Source organism: Syngnathus floridae, chromosome 3 (genome assembly GCF_059516105.1).
Source record: "Syngnathus floridae isolate MCC-2025c chromosome 3, RoL_Sflo_1.0, whole genome shotgun sequence".
In the NCBI taxonomy this organism is placed as follows: Eukaryota; Metazoa; Chordata; class Actinopteri; order Syngnathiformes; family Syngnathidae; genus Syngnathus; species Syngnathus floridae.
The window spans coordinates 8,746,237-8,770,268 of NC_142415.1; the positions used below are offsets into that span (position 1 = coordinate 8,746,237).

At 41.0% G+C, this 24,032-nt stretch overlaps 1 protein-coding gene across 11 annotated transcripts in view; it reads left to right on the forward strand.

The window, feature by feature from the left end:
* The first annotated feature begins 5,796 nt into the window (after window positions 1–5,796).
* The window catches only part of neo1a (neogenin 1a), a 125,501-nt gene continuing 107,265 nt past the window's right edge, over window positions 5,797–24,032 (forward strand). For 6 of the 11 annotated variants that reach the window (XM_088370690.1, XM_088370688.1, XM_088370689.1 and 3 more), the window contains exon 1: window positions 5,799–6,362. In XM_088370690.1, the coding sequence (XP_088226816.1) occupies window positions 6,269–6,362 (94 nt within the window). In that variant the 5' untranslated portion in view covers window positions 5,799–6,268. Of the gene's footprint in view, window positions 6,363–24,032 lie in introns of all 11 variants that reach the window. The other 5 variants (XM_088370685.1, XM_088370691.1, XM_088370687.1 and 2 more) reach the window with 2 other exon arrangements.

Here is a 24,032-nt window from a genome sequence, read left to right on the forward strand (position 1 = left end):
CACCTAAAAACCGAAAAGTTTCTCAAAAGCCGACAGTGCGCCTTATAGTCCGGTGCGCCTTATATATGGACCAAATTCCTAAATTTAAACTGGCCCGAACCATCGTGTCATGAAATCAATCATAAGTAGCCCGCTGACGACTATGAATCATGAATCAAAAAGACTATGGATCATTACTTGATTATAAAGTAATTTGTTGTATCTGAAGTTGAAATAAAAAAGACAAAATGGACAATTATTTGATTTGGATTAAAAACCTGACATGATGCATTAATGGTGCGCCTTATAGCCCGGTGCACCTTATATAAGGACAAAGTTTTAAAATGGGCCATTCAGTGAAGGTGTGCCTTATAGTCCGGAAAATACGGTCATGAACACAATTCAACTACAATCAACTGCCTGGTGACCAGTTTAGGGTGTACCCCGCCTACCGCCCAAAAACTGCTGAGATAGGCTCCATCACGCCGACGACCCTTGTGAGGTTAAGCAGCTAATATCATGGATAGATGGATCGTTCTATAACCACTTAGAGTCACGGGTGTGCTGGAGAGAGAAACACAAACGTGTTAAGGTCACTGGGGGCGAACATCTTGTTAAGCTCTTGTCATTCTGTTAACTGCTACTCGGTAGAAGAGCATCAGTGCAATCAGAACCTAATTAGTAAAGATCCAACATATTTAATAGAAAACACAAGGGAATTTTTAAATGCAGATGGGGCTACTGTGTAGCAGTGATTAACAACCACTGTGCCATGGCAGTAGTGTTGTGAGAGATGTGTGCCATGGGAAATTATGCAATTTCACTTCATTGGGCCAAATATTATTTGTTACCTAAAAATACATTATCTATCTATGCTAGCAATATATAGTGACAAACAGAAGAACTAAATGCACTTCCATTGGATGGCAGAAGATACATTTGACCTGGACTTGTGCATGCTATGCCGAACACAGGTTTCTATCCTTTATGCACAGCAATTGGACCAGGAGTACAGAATATCAAATATTGTATGGTTCATCATAGGACACAATGCATCACCACCATTCCAAATAATTTTCCCCATAGATTTGATGATGTTAAAAGAAACGAATGTTATTGATTTCATGGTCAATTAATAGCCCAATTATTTTGGACCCGCTTTACAATCCATCTATTATAAATGGATCCTATAAATTGAGTTTCCATCCATCCATCCATCCATCCATCCATCCATCCATCCATCCATCCATCCATCCATCCATCCATCCATCCATCCATCCATCCATCCATCCATCCATCCATCCATCCACCCATCCATCTTCTTCTGCTTATCTGGGGTCAGGTCGCATGGGCAGCAGCTTTAGGAGGGACGCCCAAGTTTCATTCATGGTAAATGATGTCTCTCATGTGTTTCTTATGCCACTATCGTGAAAGAATCAGCTCCAACAACTGTAAGTAATGCTTTCAGTTAGTGACTCAGTTATGTAAGAATATGTAATGCTGAACTTATGATCAACAAGCTCAAAATCAACACAAAAAAGTAATGTGGGCAGATGGCTTGAGATAAGGAACAGCTGATGACAGGAAAGGATTCTACTAAAATTCATCCTCAATATTAATTTACTTTCTATGGAAACAATGTTATTCCACTTATTTTAGGACATATGTAATCAAATATAGATCTAAGATTGCAATAATGATTTTCTTTTCTTTGCTAGTGGTAGACAGTATTTTCAAAAAATAAAAGCAGATCAATATGTGTATATGCATACGTAAGTAAAGCTAAAGATTAAAATGAAAAGACTTCATGAAGTTCATTCTGTTGATTTTTTTTTTTCTTGGTGCATTGGATCCTCTCCTGTCTCTCTTCTGACAGATTTGTGTTAACCAGAACGCATGAAGCAATTTACTGAAGGAACACTGAATCATTCATAACTTTGTTCTACTGAGCTACTAAAATATGAGGTGTGTTCTTTTTTGCTTATACAAAACACATTGATATATTGGGTATCAAATTATTAATTGAAGATAAACTCAAGGGGTATATTGTGTCCATGCATGAGGCATTATTCTTTTCCAATCGCTTGTTTTCATGTACTGTAGATAATGCCCAAAACATGACTGATCTCAAATGTGAGCCCTGAGGCACACCAACATAATGAAGCAGCGGGTGGGATGGATATGCTGAGTATGTTGTGGGTTTTTCACACCAGCGGAGGGAGCTATTCCATATTACTAAGTGAAAAGCTTTGTTTTGCACCTCAATGGAGGCTTGACAGTGACTAGGCCAGTTTTTCCTCATTCCCTTCCCCCTTAAGCCAAGCGACAAGTTTAGGGTGGTACTCCTTGGAATCATAGCCCCATTGTCACTTTTATTGTCTTTTCATTCTCTGCCAAAATATAATACACACTGCCCCAGGGATCATTTTAACCAACTTTATCTGAAGCTTCGGGGGCTATTTTGTTTTACTACGTAAGCCTTTCTTTGGATTACGAGCCACTGTGCAACATGATCTGGAGTCAAGTTACAAATGTTTAAATGCAGCCTCTATGTATATTTAAATAACTAAACCATGCAATATTGCAACTATATGACAGGAGGTTTTGCTATGTACTATATAGTATATAACAATACGTAAATCTTGTTTGACCCTAAAAATTATGAGATGGAAAATAAGAACCTGTTTAATATCTGGGGCTCCTTCTCAATGTTTCTCATTCCCCCCACCCCCCAGATGATTTTTGTGTGTGTGTGTGTGTTTCCTTCCCTTCCCGCGGTTAAGATCAGGGGATATTGTTAATACTTGTCAACTGTAGATATGTTGAGCCCTTTGAGACGTTTTTGTGATTAAGGGCTATACAAATAAATTTTACTTGACTATCACTGAAATGCAGGGATTCGTTTGATCAATATTGTACGAATAAGTTAAGTTGTAAAAATTATCTAAAACAAGGTTAATCAATCAATCAATCAATCAATCAATCAATCAATCAATCAATCAATCAATCAATCAATCAATCAATCAATCAATCAAGTTAATGGAGATTGAAGGCAGTGCGGCACAGTTATGATTTTCGTTCTTGTGAATAGAGGGGTCAACAGTGCTATGGATGGGAGTGAATTCCGAAGAATGTTCTGTCCTTGGGACCTCGAGATTATTAGCGGAGGAAGGAGGAAGACTTTAATGTAGTTAGTTGTGAGCCTGGTTATGGAAGGCTTTATGGATGAATATGTAAATTTTTAATTATGATGCGGTAAGGCATCAGAAGCCAATGAAGATTCTGAGGGACAGGTGTGATGTGGCCACAGGGACGACGGGTATGGGTGAGGAGTTGGGGGAAAGAGTTCTGAATGTATTGAATTTTGCTGAGTAGATTTGAGGGTGTGCTGAAAGGATGCTGTTACAGTAATCAATGAGAGATGATATAAAGACCTGGATAAGGGTTTCAGCTGCAGAGAAAGAGAGGGAAGGGCAAATGCGGCCAATATTTTGGTTGGATTTAACTGCAGCGTTCGATACAGTGGACCACAGTATTCTGCTGTCTTGTTTACAGCACCAGATTAGCATTACTGGCAATGCTAGAGTTGTTTAGATCCTATTTGGCTGGACTAACCTAAATCACTTTTAGGCTCGCTCTGCCCCTCTGTCGTGTATGGTGTTCTACAGGGTTATATTCGGAGGCCCTTGCTGTTTTCATTGTATTGTGTTCTATTTGTTTTTCAAATCTCTAAATGGCCTCGCATCAGCTTACCTCTCTCCCCCTCCGCCTCAGATCCGCAGACCAGACACTACTGGAAGTTCTGAGGGCGAAGGAGCCTCAGAGGGGATCGAGCCTTGTATTGTGTTGTGTAATATTTTTAAGGTGATATGAGCTGTTTTTGTTACTTCTTTAATGTGCTGGGAGAAGGTGAGATTGTTAAACATGATGCGGTTCCAGCAGTGGGGTGTAGGTGAGAAGGCGGACTTATCTAAAGAGAGGCAAACGTTTAGGGGTGGTGAGCTGATAGATTTGGGACCGATTATGATAAAGTCAGATTTGGTACAGTTAAATTTGAGAAAGTTACTTTGCATGCCAAAGGATTTGGTAGATAAGTAGATTTGGATTTCATCAGTATAACTGAAAGTGGAGACCATGGCGTTAGATAATCTGACTGAGGGGGACGCTCTGAGCTCTCAAGGACACCTTAGGGGACAGGACATTGATTTGACTGTTTGTACCTCACCTGTGCTTTTATTGCATTTGAGGATAGAGTTCCATATTTTGCAAGTGAATGAGCTACCAAACATTTTTTTTGTAAAAATCTTCCAGTGAACCCATATATTCATACTGTAAAATGATACGTGTTGCAAAGTTGCTGTGTGATGTATTGTACAACCACCATAATGAATAGAGGTCTTGTTAGCACACATTATTGGACAAAGAGGCTTCTTCATTTTGTGCTGCAGCCCTCATTACTTAGTGCCCATCCTTTGGTCTTGCTACCGCTGGTATGAATCTTTTAAGACAAGAAACAATAGCCAAAGCTAGCAAGGCTAACCACTATGCTCTCCCACCATTAATTTATTTTTGTAACCTTGGCACTGTACAGACACATAAAAACTGTGTTGCCTTGTTGGCTGGAAATTGCTCCTGCACTAGTCCAGCGACGGCTGTAGACGGAGAGGTCATACATAGTTCCCTGTAAATGGACCGATTAGAAGCAGAAATGCCCAAAACACATGAACGGATAGTCAATGTCAAACATTAAACGCCAACATTAAACTCATTGGTTCAACCTTGAGCAAATGATGAATGTGAAATGACATCAACAAATCTGATCATGCACTTGAGAAGTTGACGACTTCTCTGCATTCATCTTCCAAAAATTAGGCTAAATCCAAGCGAGGCAGCAAGTAAAAGGAAAGCTGGACTCAGTATTCACACTTTTTATTTGAGCTACGTACCTAATTAATTCAGCATGCAATGGCTTCAATTTAGTTTTTCTTACAACATTCGACAGAAAGTTTTGTAAGCTAAACATGCCACTGTATATTAAAGTGATACACGTGTCTTCAGGCTACTGTGATTTTGATCAGGCACGCGATCTACATCTACCCTTGGACTTACTGCAGAATCAGAATGACTTTTATTGTCATTACACATAGTATAATGGGATAAGAGCTGCCAAACAGTGCAAATTAAAACTATGAAGTATAAATATATATGATAGATGTAAAACTATACATATACAATGTATAAAAAGTTTGCAAAAATGACAACTGCGCAGTTGTGGTGGTTGAAGTATAAATATATTGCACGTAGAAGAATATGTTGTTCAAAGTGATCAGGCTTATTGCATGTTTGAGTTGAGATTGATTGCACTTAAGGTTTTGTGAAAGGGTATATAACAATTTGTAGATTTTTGTTCATTTTTTGAGTTGCTGTTGAGTAAGTAACAAAAAAATAGGCTTAAGATATTAGCTATATTTGAAAATGGTACTCCATTTTTTTGTTACTTGTGAACATTAAATTCACTATTAAAAAAAAAGCCTACTATTACAGAAAACACAAAAACAAAGGATTAAGAAATATATTAAAACGAGCAAACCTGATCAACAACCACCCCAAACTAAGTTTCAATAGCCAAAACGAACTTAATCTGAAAAAACAGTTTTAATCGAGGGTTCCCTGAATTGAATTCCAAAGAAAAACTCCTCACCACATTTTCGTGGTTTCCTGAACAAGCCGCCAGGATCCAAACTTCCACGAGACTCCACGCCCCGTTTTCCGGGGAGCCAATGGAGTTCCAGCCCCCCTCCACTCCGCTCCCCTCCCCTCCCCTTCCAGGCTCCACCACGCTGCTCCCTCACGCTCTCGTCCCCACCGTAAGCGGCGAGCTGGCTCCGGCCAATATTTGCCTTTCTGCTTGGATATCATTTCCCCATTAACTAGCTCTTTTTCGTTTTGTGCACGCGGTGGACACTGGAGTGGGGAAGTCAGCGCGTTGGACGGCCCTCGCCGGCTTTGCTCTTCATTCCTCTGCGCCTCCCTAGTCATGGATTGATGAGTGTTTTTTCTTCCAACCTCTGCCTCGACCAAGTTGCGAAAAGAGTGTGCATAACCTGCGGCGCTCTGTTTCCCAGCTTCATGTTTTTCCCGGACTCTTTTCTAAGTACCTGGCTCCGCATGCGTCTGTGCGGTTTGCCGATTTGAACTTTTGTTTTCTTTTTTCTTTTGTTTTGGGAAAAGGATTTCATTCAAAAGCCGGGATTTTTGAAAGTCTACCAACATTTATTTGTGAAAAGTGATGGCCGAGCGGGGAGCTCTGTTGCTCCTCTCTCTCCACTTCTGTCTTACCTTTCTGTGCACGGGGAGCACGGCGGCCAAGCATGTTGACAAAGGTACGCATCTCGTTCCTATCTTATTGCGTTTTGCCATCCCGGACTGCGAAAAGTTTAATCGTGACATGCCGAGAGGAACGGACAACTCTCAATTTGTTTTCCAAAAGCTCATATCGCAGCTGATTGTATTGCGTTCATGTCATGGAGCCTTTCACCATCTTGACAAGTTTAAAAGTAGACTTGTACGACCCATCACCATTCTACATTTGAGTGCAGTGTCTTCCAAATCCTCCTCCAAAATTGATGTTTTGAATGTGAATGCAAGATAAACACGTGTTTAGTGCACATGAATGTGTTGGCCTCTATGCAAATGGGGGCTTTTAAGAGAGGGAAGCGCCACCATCAGTCCAGTAGACATCTCATTACCTGGGTGTCAATACACGTTTAGCTGATGGATAAACACATTCGCAATTCATTAGCTTTTCACCATCAGTCCAACTGGTGGTGTTCTGTTGTGGGAAATGTCACTACCCCCTCTTTTCATTGTTAGACATCAGAGAGCAGCTATTGATTGCAGCCTGAGCTCAAGTCACTGTTGGCAATCTGTTGCCATTTTAAGCGTAATGATAGAAAATGCACGTTTGGAGTCTATCACATCCCTCATCTTGACTGTTTAGTCAGCATTTATTTGGGAGGGGGGGGGGGTAAACTACAGGGCTTGACCAAGGTTGTGTGTTGCAAAAGGCTTGCTTTTTGCTTCCCAAGGAAGAAAAGAAAGGGATTGACGGGTCTCTGCTTGCGTATGAAGCCTGATGAAAGACCCTCTCCTCCATGAGGAGCTCTGCAGTGGTGGAAAGGGAGAGAAAAAAGGGAGAGAGAGGGTGTGTGTGGAAAAAAAGCCCCTCCTTGGTTTGGTAGGAGACACATACAAAAGAGGTAGATGGGGGTAGGGTGAAACAGGCTGACTGTCTGGAAAGTAATAAAACCAAGAGATTAGGGGGACCGGGAGTTCCTTTGGGAGGTTTGATTGATTCCAGAGAATTGGACTGGGACCCACACGCAGAGAAGGAGTATCAAATTACTAATTATGGGGTACCCCACCTCCTCTTCAAAATATCAGTTTATTCACAACGCGTATCCTTGGAAGTTTTTACCATGGTCACCAGATGCTACCTTCAAGTTGGCCACGTTGTAGTCAAGTTTGTCCCCTTGGGTCAGGTACAGGTTCAATGGATTGCTCAGCCTAGTCCGTTGAAATGTGGTTACTATTCTTCCACATTCTCCCTTTGCCCTTCCCGGCAAGATGTAACATTCCACAAAAAGTTTGCCTTTTGTAAACAAATTGCTGCTGGCAGTGTAAAATCCACTTAGACCCTATCTTATCTCTGTAATCCTACTGGGACTGACTTGTGTGCTGATCGTCTCCCAGCGGACAATGCAAATAACTTGCTGAAATGCGTAAACATTTGGCCACCCTTTCTGCATTTACACAGCACTGCACAAGGTTTTATTATAACACAGACCACCTTCGATGTAACATGGCCTGCAGACTTCTCAAACAACTGTTGTTTTCATTGGCACTGATGGTCTTCCCCAGCTTTACCAAAACTTCATTTCCAGTTTTGTTTTTGTAGTTTTGTAGTTTTCAAAGTGAAAAGCTTTAAAATATTCTAGTGATGTTTGTAAAATTCATATCTGTGACATGTTTTTTTTAAAACTTTTATATCTGGAATTTTTTTATCCGCCCCCCCGAATAAATTCCATGAAACAGCGACGCTGTGAAAGGTGAACCATGAGATAGCAAGGGAACACTGTATACTGTTCAGTGATTATTTATTTATAGTCTTAGGGTTTGCAGAAAGTCCTAATGATCTCTATCTAGAGATTTGGATAACTGTGTACTTTGCCAAGTGTTTGATTTATTTGCCCCGCTAATGAGTCCCCCTTCCCATTGGACATTTGTTTTGGGGCTCTTTCATAGTAGAGAAAGTGAATACGATGCTGCTCAGTGCTATTGATGTTAGAGGTGGAGTAAGAATGTCCCCGCTATCATAGTGAAACATAGATGCTACTGCCACTATTATAGCTATGAAATCTGTGCTTGAAAGGCTTTGTGGGGTGGTCAAATTAACAGCAATTATTGAAATAATTTGCACTGACTGTCACAGTCTATGGTGTGTAATTGTTGGGAAATACAGATCAATATCTCCTGAATAGATGGTGTCACATCAGCTGGCGCTTCTGTTGGGGGGTTAGATGGGATTTCACAAATTAAACTTTGAGTTGCCTATTGTGGCACAGTAAAAAGACTTTTAGTTCATCCAACAATGCACTTGTGTTGACTCATTTGCTTGTAAATTAATCTTGTTAAAAACTTTTGTACATGTTCAACTTCAGCCAAGACCTTATTTGCACATTGGAAGTAATGGACGTCTCAAAACTTGCAGAAGAAGCTGTGACTCAGCTGGACAAATGAGGCTTGTTTGTAGCAGGTCTTGGTCCAGTAGTTCTGTCGAAACCTTAAAAGTGGCTACTAAAGGGGTATCTGTACACATGGGACACAGTTTTTTTTCTTGCCAATGATATTGTAATTCTTTGACTATATATTGTATGATTTCAAGAGCTGTGATGACTTCTTTGTTTGCTCTTCTAAGTCCAGACAAACATAACAAGGGAGCTTGAAAAAAGCCAAACACTGCCAAGATACCATAAAGCTGTTGGAGGTTCCCAGTATGACTTCTCCCAGACTTTATTGTAACCCGAGGAGTGCAACATTTTTTACATTCTTGCACATGTGATATATATTTATTTGGAAGTCTCACTTTTTTTTTTTTACTTTTTTGCCTTTTTCTAAATTGCATTACTTTTTAATTGTATTCTCATGGCTCCTGTTGTGCTTGTACCAGGCTTTCTTGTTCTGCTGTGATTGAGTAATGTTGAGGCTTAATGACTTCTGGGAGAAGAGGCTTCCTTGGAGCTGGCTGACACGTGTGGTAGCCCAACAAGCAAAGCATACACAAAGAGGAGTTTGAAATCAGGCTTTGATTTTTTACTGCCTTTTCCTTGCCGTGTACGTCAGCTTCTGTGCTGCTGTGATAAACACCACGTGATGCTTTTGTCCTGAAGCCTGTAAGTCAGTATCCAGTGGGTTGCTTGTGTTGGAAAGGAGTCCATTTGATTTGGACATTCTTTTGTGTTTGTTAAACTTTCTCTCCACATAGTGTGTCAGCATTGGTATTATACTCAATTGCATTCTTGAAGAAGTTGAGGTGGTGCTAATATATCACACCGTGCTTCCAGTAAGCAGTGATGCTAGCAGTTCAATCTACAATAGATCACATGCATCATTTATGTCTCAGTAGTTTGGCAACGCTTGCCCTGATCATCATTTCATTGGGAGCTAAAAATGCAGTTAAGGTTAATGCAATAGTGAGGTGGTGAGACTTCATCTTGGCAGCCGCCGAGGTCACAAATTATGGCATCTTAACTGATTAATAACCCTCATTTGATTGCAGCGTACCTGCTGGAGTGCCAGCATCCTGCAGCTCTCAGATATAAATTTATTCTCTGCTGTCGTTTTGGAGGACGTCCAGGATGTGATGAATTCTCTCGAAGGTCTTCTCAACGGGGTGGTTTTGTGATGAAGTGCAGCTGTTGATTAACTTGCACTTCTAAAAGCAGTGCAAGAATCAGACAACATTCCAGATAGTGATTTTATGAACTAATTGATCTCCTACCCATCAAAAGCTCAACACATTCAGTACAGCATCAACTATGTTACACAGGGTGAGTCTCAGGCTCAGTCCGTCAAAGGAGCTCTTCATGCGCTGGAAGGGTGTGGAGGCTCCCAGTCACAGAGAGTCGATTGTGGGCGCCGCTTAATCTAGCCGGCTGCCATCGTCTTGTGCCCGGCCTGTGGCTCTTGGCAACTCTAGACATGGATGGCTGTTTGGGACTTTTTATACAAACCGATGTTCCACATCTGGGCATGAACAGATGTTCCCTCCATGACTTGAAATGATTATTTTTGCTACAGTGTGTGTCAGTTAACATGTAGCAAAGATTAGATTCAAAAGTTTTTGTGCTCCTTTTATTTGGAAAAAGCGGCTTGAACGGTCTTCACAAACCTATGTGTTTTTGAATTTGCCTATAAACGTCTTTATTTAGAATCAGGCCAAATGACAGATTACGACACGGGAGTAATTTGCTGGTTATGCGGTTTTGGTTGGTCTGTTAAGAATTTTGATTTCTAGATCAGAGCATAGAATTTCTTTTATAGGACTCTCATAAATTATAGCCTCGTTTACCCTTTACTGAATCATGTGACCATATTTCCACATTGTGACCAAGATTTTTAAACTTTTCAAGTATACCCCTTTTAATACAAGTTTCCTGAACTCCAATCATGATTCCTCACTTAATTCATTCTCTTTGAGGTTGGGGTATTTCCTCCATAGCTTATCTTAGAGCTTGCTGACGATCCGATCATTTGAACTGGCTGTGTTGCCAAAGGGAAACATGGAAAACAGGCAAGACGGTGACCCGTGAAGACCAGAGCTGGACATGCCCAATTCAGAGGCATCAGTAATTCCTGATGCCTACATCAACTTGTTTCCTAAATTTCCTGTGTTAATTTATACTCCCCCTGCTGCTGTAGTAGTATTAACCCCTGTTTCTGCGGCTAGATTGGAGCTGAAACGACTGTTTGAGCAGTGGAGTGTTATATAGAGGTTTCTTTGTGCTTGTTGGGAGCACCCCTTGGCTCTGGCTCCACTGAGCCAGTCTCATCTCAACTCTGAGCTCATCTAAAGCTGACAGAGGTCGAGAGCTAGCTCAAAATGTGAAATTAGCGTCTTTCTTTCACTGCCATGGTGTCATGCAATCGGTCCTCTCTTTTGAGTCTGCTTTTGTGTCTTTCTTCCCAGTTGAACATCAGCACAGTGAAACGTGATGGCATTTCTTTTGTGCTCGAATGTTTGTGAAGTAAAAGTTGAGACAGGCCAGAAAATTATAATTTCCCCTTGAAATGTGAAATCCGGTACAAGTACTTTTCACTTGTAAGGGAAATATCAAGCCACAAGGGACATAGTATGTGGGCTTTCTGTACGGATTACAGAATTACAAAGGAGCAGCTTGTGGATTTGTCATTTTGCTTGTGCTTTTTTTGCAGTCAGACGAAACTGAAGTGGCTTTGGTGGTTGCATGTGTTTTTTTTTCTTGCACAATGCTGATAACGGCCAGATAAGATTACATGCCTTCCCTTCACTCAGGGGCTCAGTTCCTAATGTGGATTAGAAACCTCGACCTTTGGGTAAGAATATCATCTATGTGACAGTTTTAATAGTCTGAATAAAGACTTTACAGTGCTGTGAGAATTATACAGAATTCAAATGGCTCAGTACTTGCTCAGGACAATTTCTGTTGTTTCAGTGGCGCTAGCATTCTCTTACCACTACGAATACTCATACGATGCATCTGGGTTTCAGTCTTTGTTAGACAGAGTTTAGGAGAGATGATGAAACAGTCACTTGAGTCCTCCCAATGCAGATATGACCTTCCTGTGACTGATATGAAGGAGGAAGAGCAGGGTGAGCTTGGTGAAATGATAAGCAGATGAAAACAGAGCCAGAACCTGCTGCAGGTGAGGATTTTTACTTGGCTTGATGTTTTTGTGATAGGCAGTGAACCACTGGGATTCACGGCTTGATCGCCGCGCCTGCTTTTGTCACCCCTGCTTGCTCCCAGCCCGTGGCAGGTCACTCATGAACAGCACCAGCATGGCTGCAAAATGGATGGCAGCTAGCAGGGAGCACCTGCGGAGGAATAGCAGGCGAGCAGCATTCCATCACAGGACCCTAAGACACAGATGTCATATGAGACTCGAGGGAGGTGTTTAGAGTGGGGGTGGGGCGGAGGGGCCAATGGCAGAGGTTCTGCTGTGGTGGCCCAGTAATGGAGTCGGATCGAGCCACCTGCTACCAACTGATATTTAATGAAGTGCCTCATCTAGAACACCGGGAGATGAACATTGATGACAGCAGTTTAACTTGTCTCTTGTGACCGGAACTACTCTTTATTTTGCGACCTCCATGGCTGACATTGGTTACGTATATAGATATAATAGATATATATTATTTCCCAGAGATGAACTGGGCAGTGGGCACCTTCAATTTAGTATGCTTTTTATCCCGCTCTTTAATTCAAGGATTACTGCCAACTAAAGGACTATATTTGTACTAACTCACTTTTAGAATCAGGACCATATGGTGCCGTGCAGAATTAAGTGTGTAGGAATACTTTCATAATCAGATTGTGATGGGTGTTGATTTGCTGCGTTATTGACCTCTTTGAACAAATATTTTGATAGGTTCAATACAAATCAGACTAGATTTGAGTGAAAGCACAAAACTGGATACGTAAATAAACCACAAAGAAAACTCGTAACGGCCGGTCAACCTTTTTATATTTTTCATTGCTCACATTATTGCAATGGGAAATAGAATTTACATTTTTAAAATCACAATCACTTTCAAGGTTTAGATTTGTTCTGAATGTTCTCTGCTTTATTAGTCCAACTGTTGTGGTGCTATTTCATACAGAAGTTTATTTCCCCCAAACAACTCACGTTATTTTCTTCTTTATTATAAATTTTTTGATGACTGCAACTTATACTTGACTTTAACTTAACATTGTTCAATTTCCTTTCTCTATGTTTACACCTTAAGCACCCGGAGAACTCTAAAATGAGCACCTGCACTATATTCGGACATCATAACAGACTGAAATATAGTATGCACTGCAATCTGTTTATGCCATATGCTGTGCAATACAGTCGTGAAGTGCTCATCTAAATAAAAACAAGCTTAGCATTAATTAAGCAGGTGTGAACGCATGATAGTCTTGGTTGGTTTTGACACTGCTGTTAATTCCTGGACAGCAGTTAATTCAGTTGACAAGTAAATACTTTCATCTGCCTTCAAAAGAAGATGTCAGGAATGGTTGGGAGTTATAAAGGGTGCAGTTTTTATTAGCCATTGTTGGCCGGTGGGGTGCTTTTTGTTGCTGACTGACAAGGGACTCAATAATGAAGCTCTAATCCAATGATGTCTGAATCAGTGGACCCCTCTTGCAACCCCCCCCGCCAGTGCCAGCGCATTCCTGGCCTTGTGGGGCAGTGTTTCGGGGCCAGCGCTTTGTCACGCACCCGTCCGTTCTGGCTGCAAACTACCATGGTGGTAGTGGGGTCATGGATTCAAGTACATAAATGTAGGGGATGCAAGAAATGGCACAGCTTGACCACAACTTTGATTATGTCAAATGTTTTTTTGTTTCTTTAGTTTTTGCTGAGATTATTTAGTTGGCCCCACAAGTAGCCAGCCACTTGGCTCTAAATTGAGCTCTCCATCTTCATCCTGTGACTATGTTGCCTTGTAAATTTCGAAGCAGAGGTGATGATGGACCCTTTTGGCTCAAAACCAATGGTGGCGTGCGCAGAAAACAAAACTTGCATTTAAAATAGAGCTTTGGTATGAATTTTGGGAATGCACATAAACAGACTAGTGTTCCTACTAGTCTCATGTATACATTGTGTTTCATTTTGGGCTAGAGAAGCTTAGCTGTATTAATTACCTGTGTTTCTCAAAAGTAACTCCAAACTTTGACTTGAAGGAAGTGTGTCTTTGGAAGCTGTAAAAATCCATTTAAATCCTTTTTAATGAATACTTTTGGGAAGATGGCATTTAAGAGTTGGGTGAGATTATCACTTTGTTTTCATAGGTTTAATTAATGAAGTTGTTTCATCCATAGCTTACTAAGAGGCTTTAAAAGACACAGTGGAAGTTTTAAGCACATCTGAAATTGCATTTAGTTTTGGATCAAAATGAAACTTTTCCCTTCATTGAGTTACATGAAGAATGGGGTCAAAATGAATTATGCAGTGATCACTTTGTTGACTGGCAAATTTTATGTCAACCAAAATATGAAAGAAAATATGAATGTAAAGCGCATTACAAATAAAATGTATTATTTCTATTATTGTTATTTATTTTATTACAATTATTATTATTAAAATCATACACCTCCCTAAGTAAAAAAATACAGTATATGCATTCACATGTAATAAAACAGACCGTACTTGTACTTTGTTTTTTGTTTATTTTTGTCAGTCTCTAACAATATAATTTCCTGTGGGGAAGCAATTGAGTGAAATGCGGGAAACCATTAGGAAGCCTGGGACTCGTGTCTCTTCCTGCTGAGTAAATAGTGCTGAGGCCTCCATTCATTTCTTCCACTTGTGAATGAGCCTAGCTGCACTTGTTAAAATAACATCAGGATATGAACTGTACTTGCACAGGAGCATCCAGAAGCTTCCTTGTTCTTCTAATTGACTCGACTGAATTGGGCTGTTAAAGCAAACAGTCTTTTGGTTTCAAAAGGTTCCAAGGTACCTCTGAAATAGGTTTGAAAAGCAGCAGATGAAGAACTGCCCACGTATGTTTTTATGCTTTTGGCACCCATTGCAGTCCCTCAGGTTTTTGAAAAGAGTGAAGTCAGCGATGGGGAGCAAACTACAGAGTGCATTGTGCTGTCTTGTTTTCTTCTTGCTAACCCTTCTTGGCAGCGACATCCTCATTTTTCTGTGTGGAATGCATGCGTGACTTGCAGCCAGACGGTGTTACTTAAGTTGTCACCCGAGAAGCCCTCCGGGGTGAAATTGTTTTGTCCTTGAGAAGAGACCATAAGCGTTTTTGAGCTGGTCCGCATTCTATGATGATTTGGAATGTAGTTGGGATTTAGGCCATGTCTACTGCCAATCCTTTCCTTTGCGGGTAAAATTCAATTTGCGTTTCACAGTAGTGTTTGACTCGACTTTTCACTTCTTCACAAGATTTTCTTGACATAAGCTTCACTTGAACTGCTTTCAGAATAGTGGTGTTTAATTGTTGGGTCAGATTGTTATGCCCAAATTCGGTATTTATTGTAATTGCTCTTTGGTTGGCTCCCAGATTAAGCCGCAACTAATCAGGTTAGCGCTGCAGATTTTCTCAGATTAATTCCAGGAGTCCAATCTGACCGGGTTTACTTTCTTCGCTGTAACAGACAGAGCGTCTGCGTTACCTGGGATTTACTAGCATATGAAGATGAAATGATGAGATTAGAGGTGGTGATAAATCCTGATGGGAAGAATCCGTAGGCAAAATGAGATGCACACACAGCATCGTCTCAATCGTCAAATGCTCATCCCCTCGTTCCCGATAAATTGGTTTTAGTTGTTCTACTGGTGAGAGGGGGAACAGAACAGTCCTACAGAATTGTGGTTTGTTCTGTCAGATTGGCCATAAATTTTCCATTCTAGCATTCTTGTCTCTAACGGTGTCTGATGCATCCTTGTCGTTACTTATTTGCATTGTTGTATGGGTGGGGGGGGGGATGAAATCCAATATTGGATGTCTTCCCTTTTGTTGCACTCAATTTAGCCTCTAGTGATATATTTATAGTTACAACCAACTAGGCAGCACCGATTCACACTGTGTAGACAGTGTGAGCTTTCCTAGCCGGTGTCCCAGCAGATTCACAGACAACTAATTTAGTGCTTGTTAAGTGATTTAGCGTCTGTTTTTATAGGACCCTAGCGAACCACAGCAGAACCCCCCCCCCACCAACCCTACATACACACACACACACACCCTTGCCCATTGCCTTTCCTGCCTGTGGCACTGGGGCTGGCTTTTGAATATCAATCAGCCCGAGATGCATTGTTGTGTTTATGGAAGGGGGATGGGATCTTAGTTGTAGTAGCTACTTGTGGGTGTCAATCAAAAATACAGCGTGACCAACGTGTAGCTCATTGGAGGCTAGTTGGAGTTTTCTCACGGGGCATGAGACTTAAAGCTTCTGCCTGAGGGTCGAACCCTGCCGTTCTGTCTCTCCGTACAATGAGAACATTGGTCGGGCAATCAATAACAAACTCCCTCTCCTCGCCGCTACCCTGGTCAGCTGCTCCCTGCTTTCCATATATCAACACCGTGTTCGATGTTGGCTTCATCATTCTCTGTCAACCCCGCCAACACCTCTGTGTGTAATTGTATTAGATTAGTCATGGTGGTGTGGTTATTTGGAGCACCCTCACCGCTATTGGGCCAGAGGTTCCCTCTTATTATATCTACTTCCCCAGATATTAGTTTCAAGTATGTAATGTATCATTTCCCCCCCCATAGGTTTCAATAGTTCTTTATTAATGGCAAACCCAATTGCGATGGGACTGATCAGTTCATTTTTTCTTAAAAACAAATCCCAGAGCAGCCATGTTTTAGTGGAACAGAATAAGAATAATCCTGCACATGCTCTCAGGGAGAGAAGATGTAAAGTCACGCATGGCGATAGAATATAAAAGAACAATTTCCACACCTTGTTCTTAGCTGTTATTCAAAATGACCTAAAAATGTTCAAATGCAATGTTTATTGGCTCGTTACAAGGGTGTGTTTTTGGTGTGTGTATTGTGGACAATTGTAATCATTCATCTTTAGAACAAGGAAAACTTGACGTAATGATCTAAAATTGACTTTTTTTAAACATCAGAGCACCACTTACAATATGATACCTTTTAGTAATCCCCTCATCAACTAATGAGCATTGCTTCGTGTTAACAACTTTCGGATAACCTGTTGTGCATGTGTGGATAATCTTGTGGTTGAGATACAATGGCAGCATGTTTTTGTGAGAATAGTACAACCAAGAATGGGAACGATTTAAAAGACACGGTCAGAGGATCTGTCTTTGTCGATTACACACGCACTACAACCTTGGCGGCCACATTAGATCTCTTTCTCCGCACACCAAATTCCCATTAATAATGTATACAGCGCTCTGGCGCGTTTGCTCCCTATTTTGCCCTCCCCCCAGCATTGCCCCTGTAGGCGTCCTACACACCCACCTACCTTCATCCTGTTGTGCCAAACCCTGTTCGTCCCTCCCCCCAGACACATACACACGAACGTACACTTTCAGCTGTGAGACTGCTCGCCAGGAGCCATGTCAGGCGTGCATATATCATTATAGTTTGGTCCACACCCTCCCAAATAGTCACCATCGCACTGGCGGATGCACCGGTCGTCAAAAGAAGCGTTGTTGAATAGTTAAGTGTTGGTGTCAATGTTTTGTTGCCGTTATTATCTGTGTTGCAATGAGGACTTGAGCTTGTTTTGTTTCCCCTGACACAAACCTGCGAACGGTAACAAATGAATGACAAGTTCAAAGGAGGTTGTGAGAATTAAAAGATGTCTACAAGCTATTGTTGATTGCCTTCTGCGTACAAAGTGGGAAAAGTCGTGTTTTATTCATGTCATTCTCAGTTTGATTGTCACTTTAACTTTGCCGCCCTCATTTGATCAGAGACAAGCCTCTTTAATGTCTTACACTGCAGTGGGGAATCAGACTAACTTGATATTTTGTCCATGATATGAGCGTAATTATGGTAAAATAGTGCCATGACTCCATAAATGTGTAGAAATGTGATCGGCCTATTAAGGAGTTTTTTTTCTGATAAAACAACACAATCAATATTAAGACAGTGTTTACATATTACACTTGATGTGTCCTTCATAACTAACACCCAGAAATCTACCAATGTAAGAAAAACAAAGTATTTAAAGTATTGTGCACAATCCTTAAATGCGTAACATCAGTCACTTTTATAGAGAGTAGCAATATTTACGAGCTGTTTAATCATCATTATTATTATGATTTATCATTCATAAGGATCCTGTCAACACACAAGTTTAAGTTCTGGCCTCATTCCAGAGAGAAGTCTAAGAGAAACATGTGCGACCCAACACATTTATTAATTAATTCATGATTTGTAGTTATGTAATGTGGTGAGAAAGTTGACATGTGACATTTATGAACACATGTATGAGTTGCTTGTGGCTAAAGTCATGAACCTGTACATTTTACGTTTGAAATGCACTAATGCAGTAGTAATCCTCCCACCATAAGTGAAAAATGGAAAAAAAAAATAACTTAATGGATGAGCATGATGGATGAACTTGCCTGCGAGGGCACTTACTTGAGCCGCATTTCTACCAAGCAGTTGGATTCACTTCAGCGCGTCATGGTTTGACAAGGAAGTATAAATCCTTATGTTTTCACCACGTCGTGTTTAAGTGGGATGGATTAGTTTTCCAGCTCACACATATGCGATGGCAGTACGGAATGTCCCAAGCGTGAACAAAATTGTGTGTGATTGATCCGATCTATGACATCATTGATTGACTGGTAAATTGACATTACAGATCATCTATGTGTGACTTGTTTGAAGGTTAATTTACCATAAAATCAGTTCTAATTTTAATCAACATGTCTGGGTTTTACGTAAGATAGCATTTAAGTAGCGGACGTTTGTTGTTGAATCAATAGTTTTACATTTACAAATAAAATTCATATCATTTTTGCCGACATGTTCGCAAAGCTGAAGATATCCACTCATGGAAAAAAAAGAAAGAAAAGTAACAAGTGCAGTCGAGATCGTGACTTACCGTTGCTAGGCTTCTGTGTTATTGACCGATCCACTCATTTGCTTCATGCCGTATGACGTAATATTAGTGATGTGACGTAATAAGAGCGCGACAGAATGAATCGATAATGAAATTAATTGCCAAGACCTTTAAATGTCAAATTTGATCAATATTATTGATTTGCTGTAGCCCTATCCTCAAGCACACTTTTTACTGTTTTATATTTGGGTCAATATAGTCTGATGTTACAAACGATGATACAAATTGATGTTTATGCTTTCTGTTGATGATATTGAAGCCATTAAGAGAATTCCACCTGCTGTTTGAAAAGTAGTAACTATAGTCACACGGTAATACATTTTTTGAGGGTTAACCTGTAATTGAACCAAACTGTGAGCTTTTGAATCACAATCGAAATATGGGGCGGCAAAGGATTGTCAGCCCTGTTGTTGACCGAATCCAAACTGTGGAATTAATACAGCGGATTGAGTATAATACTGCCAGGTACTTTAGTTGCCCTCAAACACATTCTCATCAGGTTTACAACTCAGTTTGGTTTGGATGTCTCACTCATAGCTTTTCACAGTCAAACAAAGAGTTAAGCGAGAAAAGCATTCAGTGAAAAATATCAGTTGACAAATCAAGGGCAGATTTTCCACACTCTAGAGGAGAAATATTTGCTGTCCTCTCCTGCAGGATTATGTTTATCTACTCTTAAACTGTCGATGTCATCTGCTACGGTATATCTATGAGCTCATTAATCTACAAGGGTTTAAAGCTACTGCTCAGTAGCATCAACAGAAGTGATTGCCGCCACGGCGCAAAGGATATGACTCAATGTTCACAGGGCGCACATTTGATTCAACACGAGCATATCTTTATGGAGAAGATGCAAATATCTAACGTGATTAATAATGGAGAATCTTTTTTTTTTAACAGGGATTCACAGTAATGCAGTGGGAGCAACACCTGTCTGCTTAATTATGCCAATTTCAGACAAAAGATGAAATTATAAGCGGACATAGAAGTAGTAGGTTTCAGCTTTTAAAAGTTGGGAGAAACATCCAATGGAATTTGTTTGCTATTCCTCACGGAATTGTCCTCCCACCCTACCCGAGGCTATCTGTCTTTGTGTCATCCTATTGATTCTAGCAATGCTAATTAATATGGAGAAAAGGGCACAGGGTTTAAAAAGGAAAGAAAGTGGTGACTTTTGAGGTGGTGTGTGAAAAGTGGGAAAGATTAATCAAACCCGAAGACACAGTATATTCTTAGTGCTGGCATGTACCTTCTGTACCTCTCAAGAATATCGAGCTGACAAGTTTGAGCGTGCGATCTGATATCATTTATATCTGCAGTATTATATACTTGTATTCAGGGGGTGAGTTCGAGATGTTTGACCTTGCGGGCAAAACGTCTTTTCAAATAGGAATGAGATATTTACGTCTCCTAGCATCATCTCGTTTTGGATAAATGTTAGCTTATGTGTTATGTTACAGACGCTCAGCCTGCGTTTAACTGGCGAAAAATGGCAGTGTAGAATTTTGTTATGATGAATTGGCTTCAAGTAAACATACCCAGGAGGATTGCTTGTGCCTTGCCTTTGTTTGTCTTCTAGTCCACACGCCCTTTGAGCTTAATTTACATTCATATTGAATTCGTTACATGTCATATGCTCACAGATGTTGTCAGGGGATACGGGCAAGACTTATCGTTTTTATGGAGGCAGCTGTGCCCATTCAACTGTATTTGTTCTAAGTGATGAGATAAGGAGGAGTATGCATAAATGTTTGATGAAACTGATATGTTAACATTGTCCTTTGTTGTTTTTGACAAGTGAAAAAACACAATTTGTCATATTTACTCATTGGCATTATTTAAAGGGAGAATCTGGAGCTACAATAAGGCCTTTTTTAAACGTTCTTTATCAGATGATTGTGAGGTGCTTTCATGTATTATTACAACAAGAACTATGTCAACACATAAGTTATTCTACAAAGAACAGTGTTTGAATAGTTTCTTCACTATGATTACACGGACTGTAGTGTCCTACCTGACCTTGCAAGTACGCGTTGTGTCACCACTCGAACCATTGAAAGACATTTGTGCAATCATTTGCAGCATGTTTACACAAGCCGGCCCACCGCTCTACAGCTTTCCTTCCATATACAGTAGTCCGTCAGGACATGGCCATTCATCCCTCCCTGAAATTGTCAGTCATGTCAGAAATAGTGTCCATTAATCAGCACAGCGCCTAGTCAAGTGATGCAGGAAGCACAGAGGTCAGACCCGCCTTCCAATTATCATACGTCATCCCTGTAAAAGGCCCCTCGACACTCAGCCAACAGGTTGCCATGGAGACCCAGGACAGGGAGTGTGCGGCGGGGGTTAGGGGTTGGATAGCAGTACGGGGGACCATTAGAGGACCATTCTATTGTAATTAATGGTGGTCCTTTTGGCTGGAAATCAGAGTCCTGAAATAGACACACATTCTCTGAGAGTAGATGTCACTGTGGCAAGATATATGTCCACGTTGCTGCAAAGCCAAACATAGGTAATAGAACACAGATGAATGCTGAATGGTACAAAAGGGATAGATGGTCAAATGGTTTTCATTTCGAATAGCGCTATGTAAGTAGCATAAATACGACACTGACAGATTATTTCAATTGCAAGGGCTTCTTTTTATAGTCTTTCGCTAGAGGACAACCTCTCTGATTGCTGTCTTTTTTGTCCATGCTTAAATAATCACGTGTCTAATCAAGTTTTAAACGCTGTTCACCTTGCGAAAACGCACCTCAGTTTATTGGCTTTATAATCAAATCTGAGGTCTACTCAGCCATTGGGGATTTTCAGTCTGCCAACCATTCATGCAGCCACAGCCACTTTGAAGTGCCGGCAGACCCATCAAGCAGATAACTCCTCTCCATCTTGCATGCCTAAATGTGCACACATACTCAGATATAAAAAGCAATACTAAAGGCAAATGAAAATGCACAAATGCATGGCACACAGATGCCCTTGTTGGGGTCGAGACAATAACAAGACACAGAACACTTGATGGTTAAATTTGGCAGTGGGCTTCAGAATATTCATGGAGACTGACGTATCCCAAAGGTGTCATTGTTACCCAACTCCTCACAAGTATCATGTATATTCTGCGTCACACCCACTTAAACTATCTCGCTTTTAAAACACCGAAACGTACGTGCACATGCAGGAAGCAGCCTTCGGAGAGCCTGCCGGCGCCATACCATCAATTACTTTTGTCATCAACCAAATCCCATTACTCCCACAGATGTTTCATTGCCATCTTTTCATGCTCAGACCGCACCACACACAGGTGTAGTCTCTGCCCACTCGCTTCCATCTAATGATGGAGACAAATCTCCATTCACCATTCCTTGCGCTTCACTCTGTGGGGTTGAGTGTGCACAGGGTTGTGCTGATTGATCTGCTGCTGGAAAGGGTGGAGGAGGCGATGGATAGAGACAAGGTATGGCGAGGAAATGCAGGGAAGACAAGACGGGCAGCTTTAGTATTTATGTAGCGTGTTTGATGCACACATAATCACCCAGGCCTATCGCCAAGTGCGTTAATATTAGTGATGCAAAATATATGTATAAAAAAAATCAATATTGCGATATTGGTCCATGCAATATGCATATTGGCATTATCTAAGTTATTTAGAATTAATTAGTCAAGACATGTTGAGCATGCTAAATTTGCTCCATGAAAAACGATAATTCATAACTTCCTAATTTTTTTTTTTTTAGGCACAACCAGATTGTGGAGCCCTAGTCAAATGATACATTTATTATATGTCATCAATGTTCTCCTTAAGTCAGCAGCACAAGGCTAGTCGGCAGAGATGTGAACTCAAGACAGAGAGGTAGAGACTTTCTGTGCTCAGTGGGTGTGACTGCTGAACTGAACCCGCTGACAACATGCAAGATGTCGCATCTGGCGCCCAACGTGGGGCACAGCCATAAAACCCTGAGCGGAGAGTTTTAGCAGCAGTTTATTCACAGTTCATAAGCAGTCCAAAATGCTCAGTCGAGCTTTTCAGGTTTTCCGGGCAGGTCATTGTAATTAATGGTGGTCCTTTTAGCTGGAAATCAGAGTCCTAAAATAGACACAAAATAGTTGAGATTAGACTAATACTTCTAAAATTGGAGGTTTGACAGCATGGATTGGTGGATTAATGAATGGATTTCAGTTAAAATTAGGGCCTTCACAAACAAATCTTTTTAGAATCAATTAGCCATAATCCATTGTTTATTTAAACTACACCCCCCCCCCTCCCCTCCAGCCGAATCCGAGAGGCATAGGAAGTGCTGCTTGTTGGTTGATGCAAATTTCTTGTTTAATATATTTTTTTAATTTGTTACTCAAGTTGTGTACTTACTGATAGCACAAACACATTTGTATTGTTTCGCCCTTGGGCTCTGTCTGCACCCCATCTCTCTTTGCGCTTCTTCAAAAATGGCAACGCATCCACATTGAAATTAATATAAAAATGCCACTTGTAGAATGAAAATTTAATTAATTTTGCTTCCCGCTTTGATCTAGTAAGCCGAATTGTGTTTGCTGCCAAGCATCCTAGATGTAGACCGCTTTCTGCCCAAAGTCCGCCGGGATAGGCACTATCTCACCTTTGACCTTGAGCAAGATAGGAAATAGAAAATGGATGGATGGGGTTAAATATTCACCCAGAGCTGGAGGAAAAGAATGGATAGGCGTAAGCAACAAAACAGCCTTTTCAAATCCTCAGCTAGTAGCCCAGGTGCTAGCTCTCAGGTATCCCATCGCACCACCCCTTTTACTCTGCTGTTGCCCCGTGCTCTGTGATGTGTAATACTTCCTTGCGGGCATTTTGGCTCAAGCTATGCTTTGCTTTCACTTCTCGCTCAGTCCCAACCATTCTCCTTCACAATAAGACACGATTGATGTGATAGAAAAACATACATGTGGGTTTTACAGCTTTCACCCCTCCTTCCACCATCTTTACCCCCTAATTCTATCGTTCCCTCCGTCTTACCCATCTTTGCCCATGGGGCTCCATTAATATCATTTCATCCTGCGGAGCTGCTGACACGCTGCAAAGAGTCCATGATAAATAATTCACTCCCTTGGTGCAGGGCAGACAGACTCTCCCGCTTAGGAATTCAACATGAGTGAGTGTATGTAATGGTGGGGAGGGGGTTATTGGTGGGA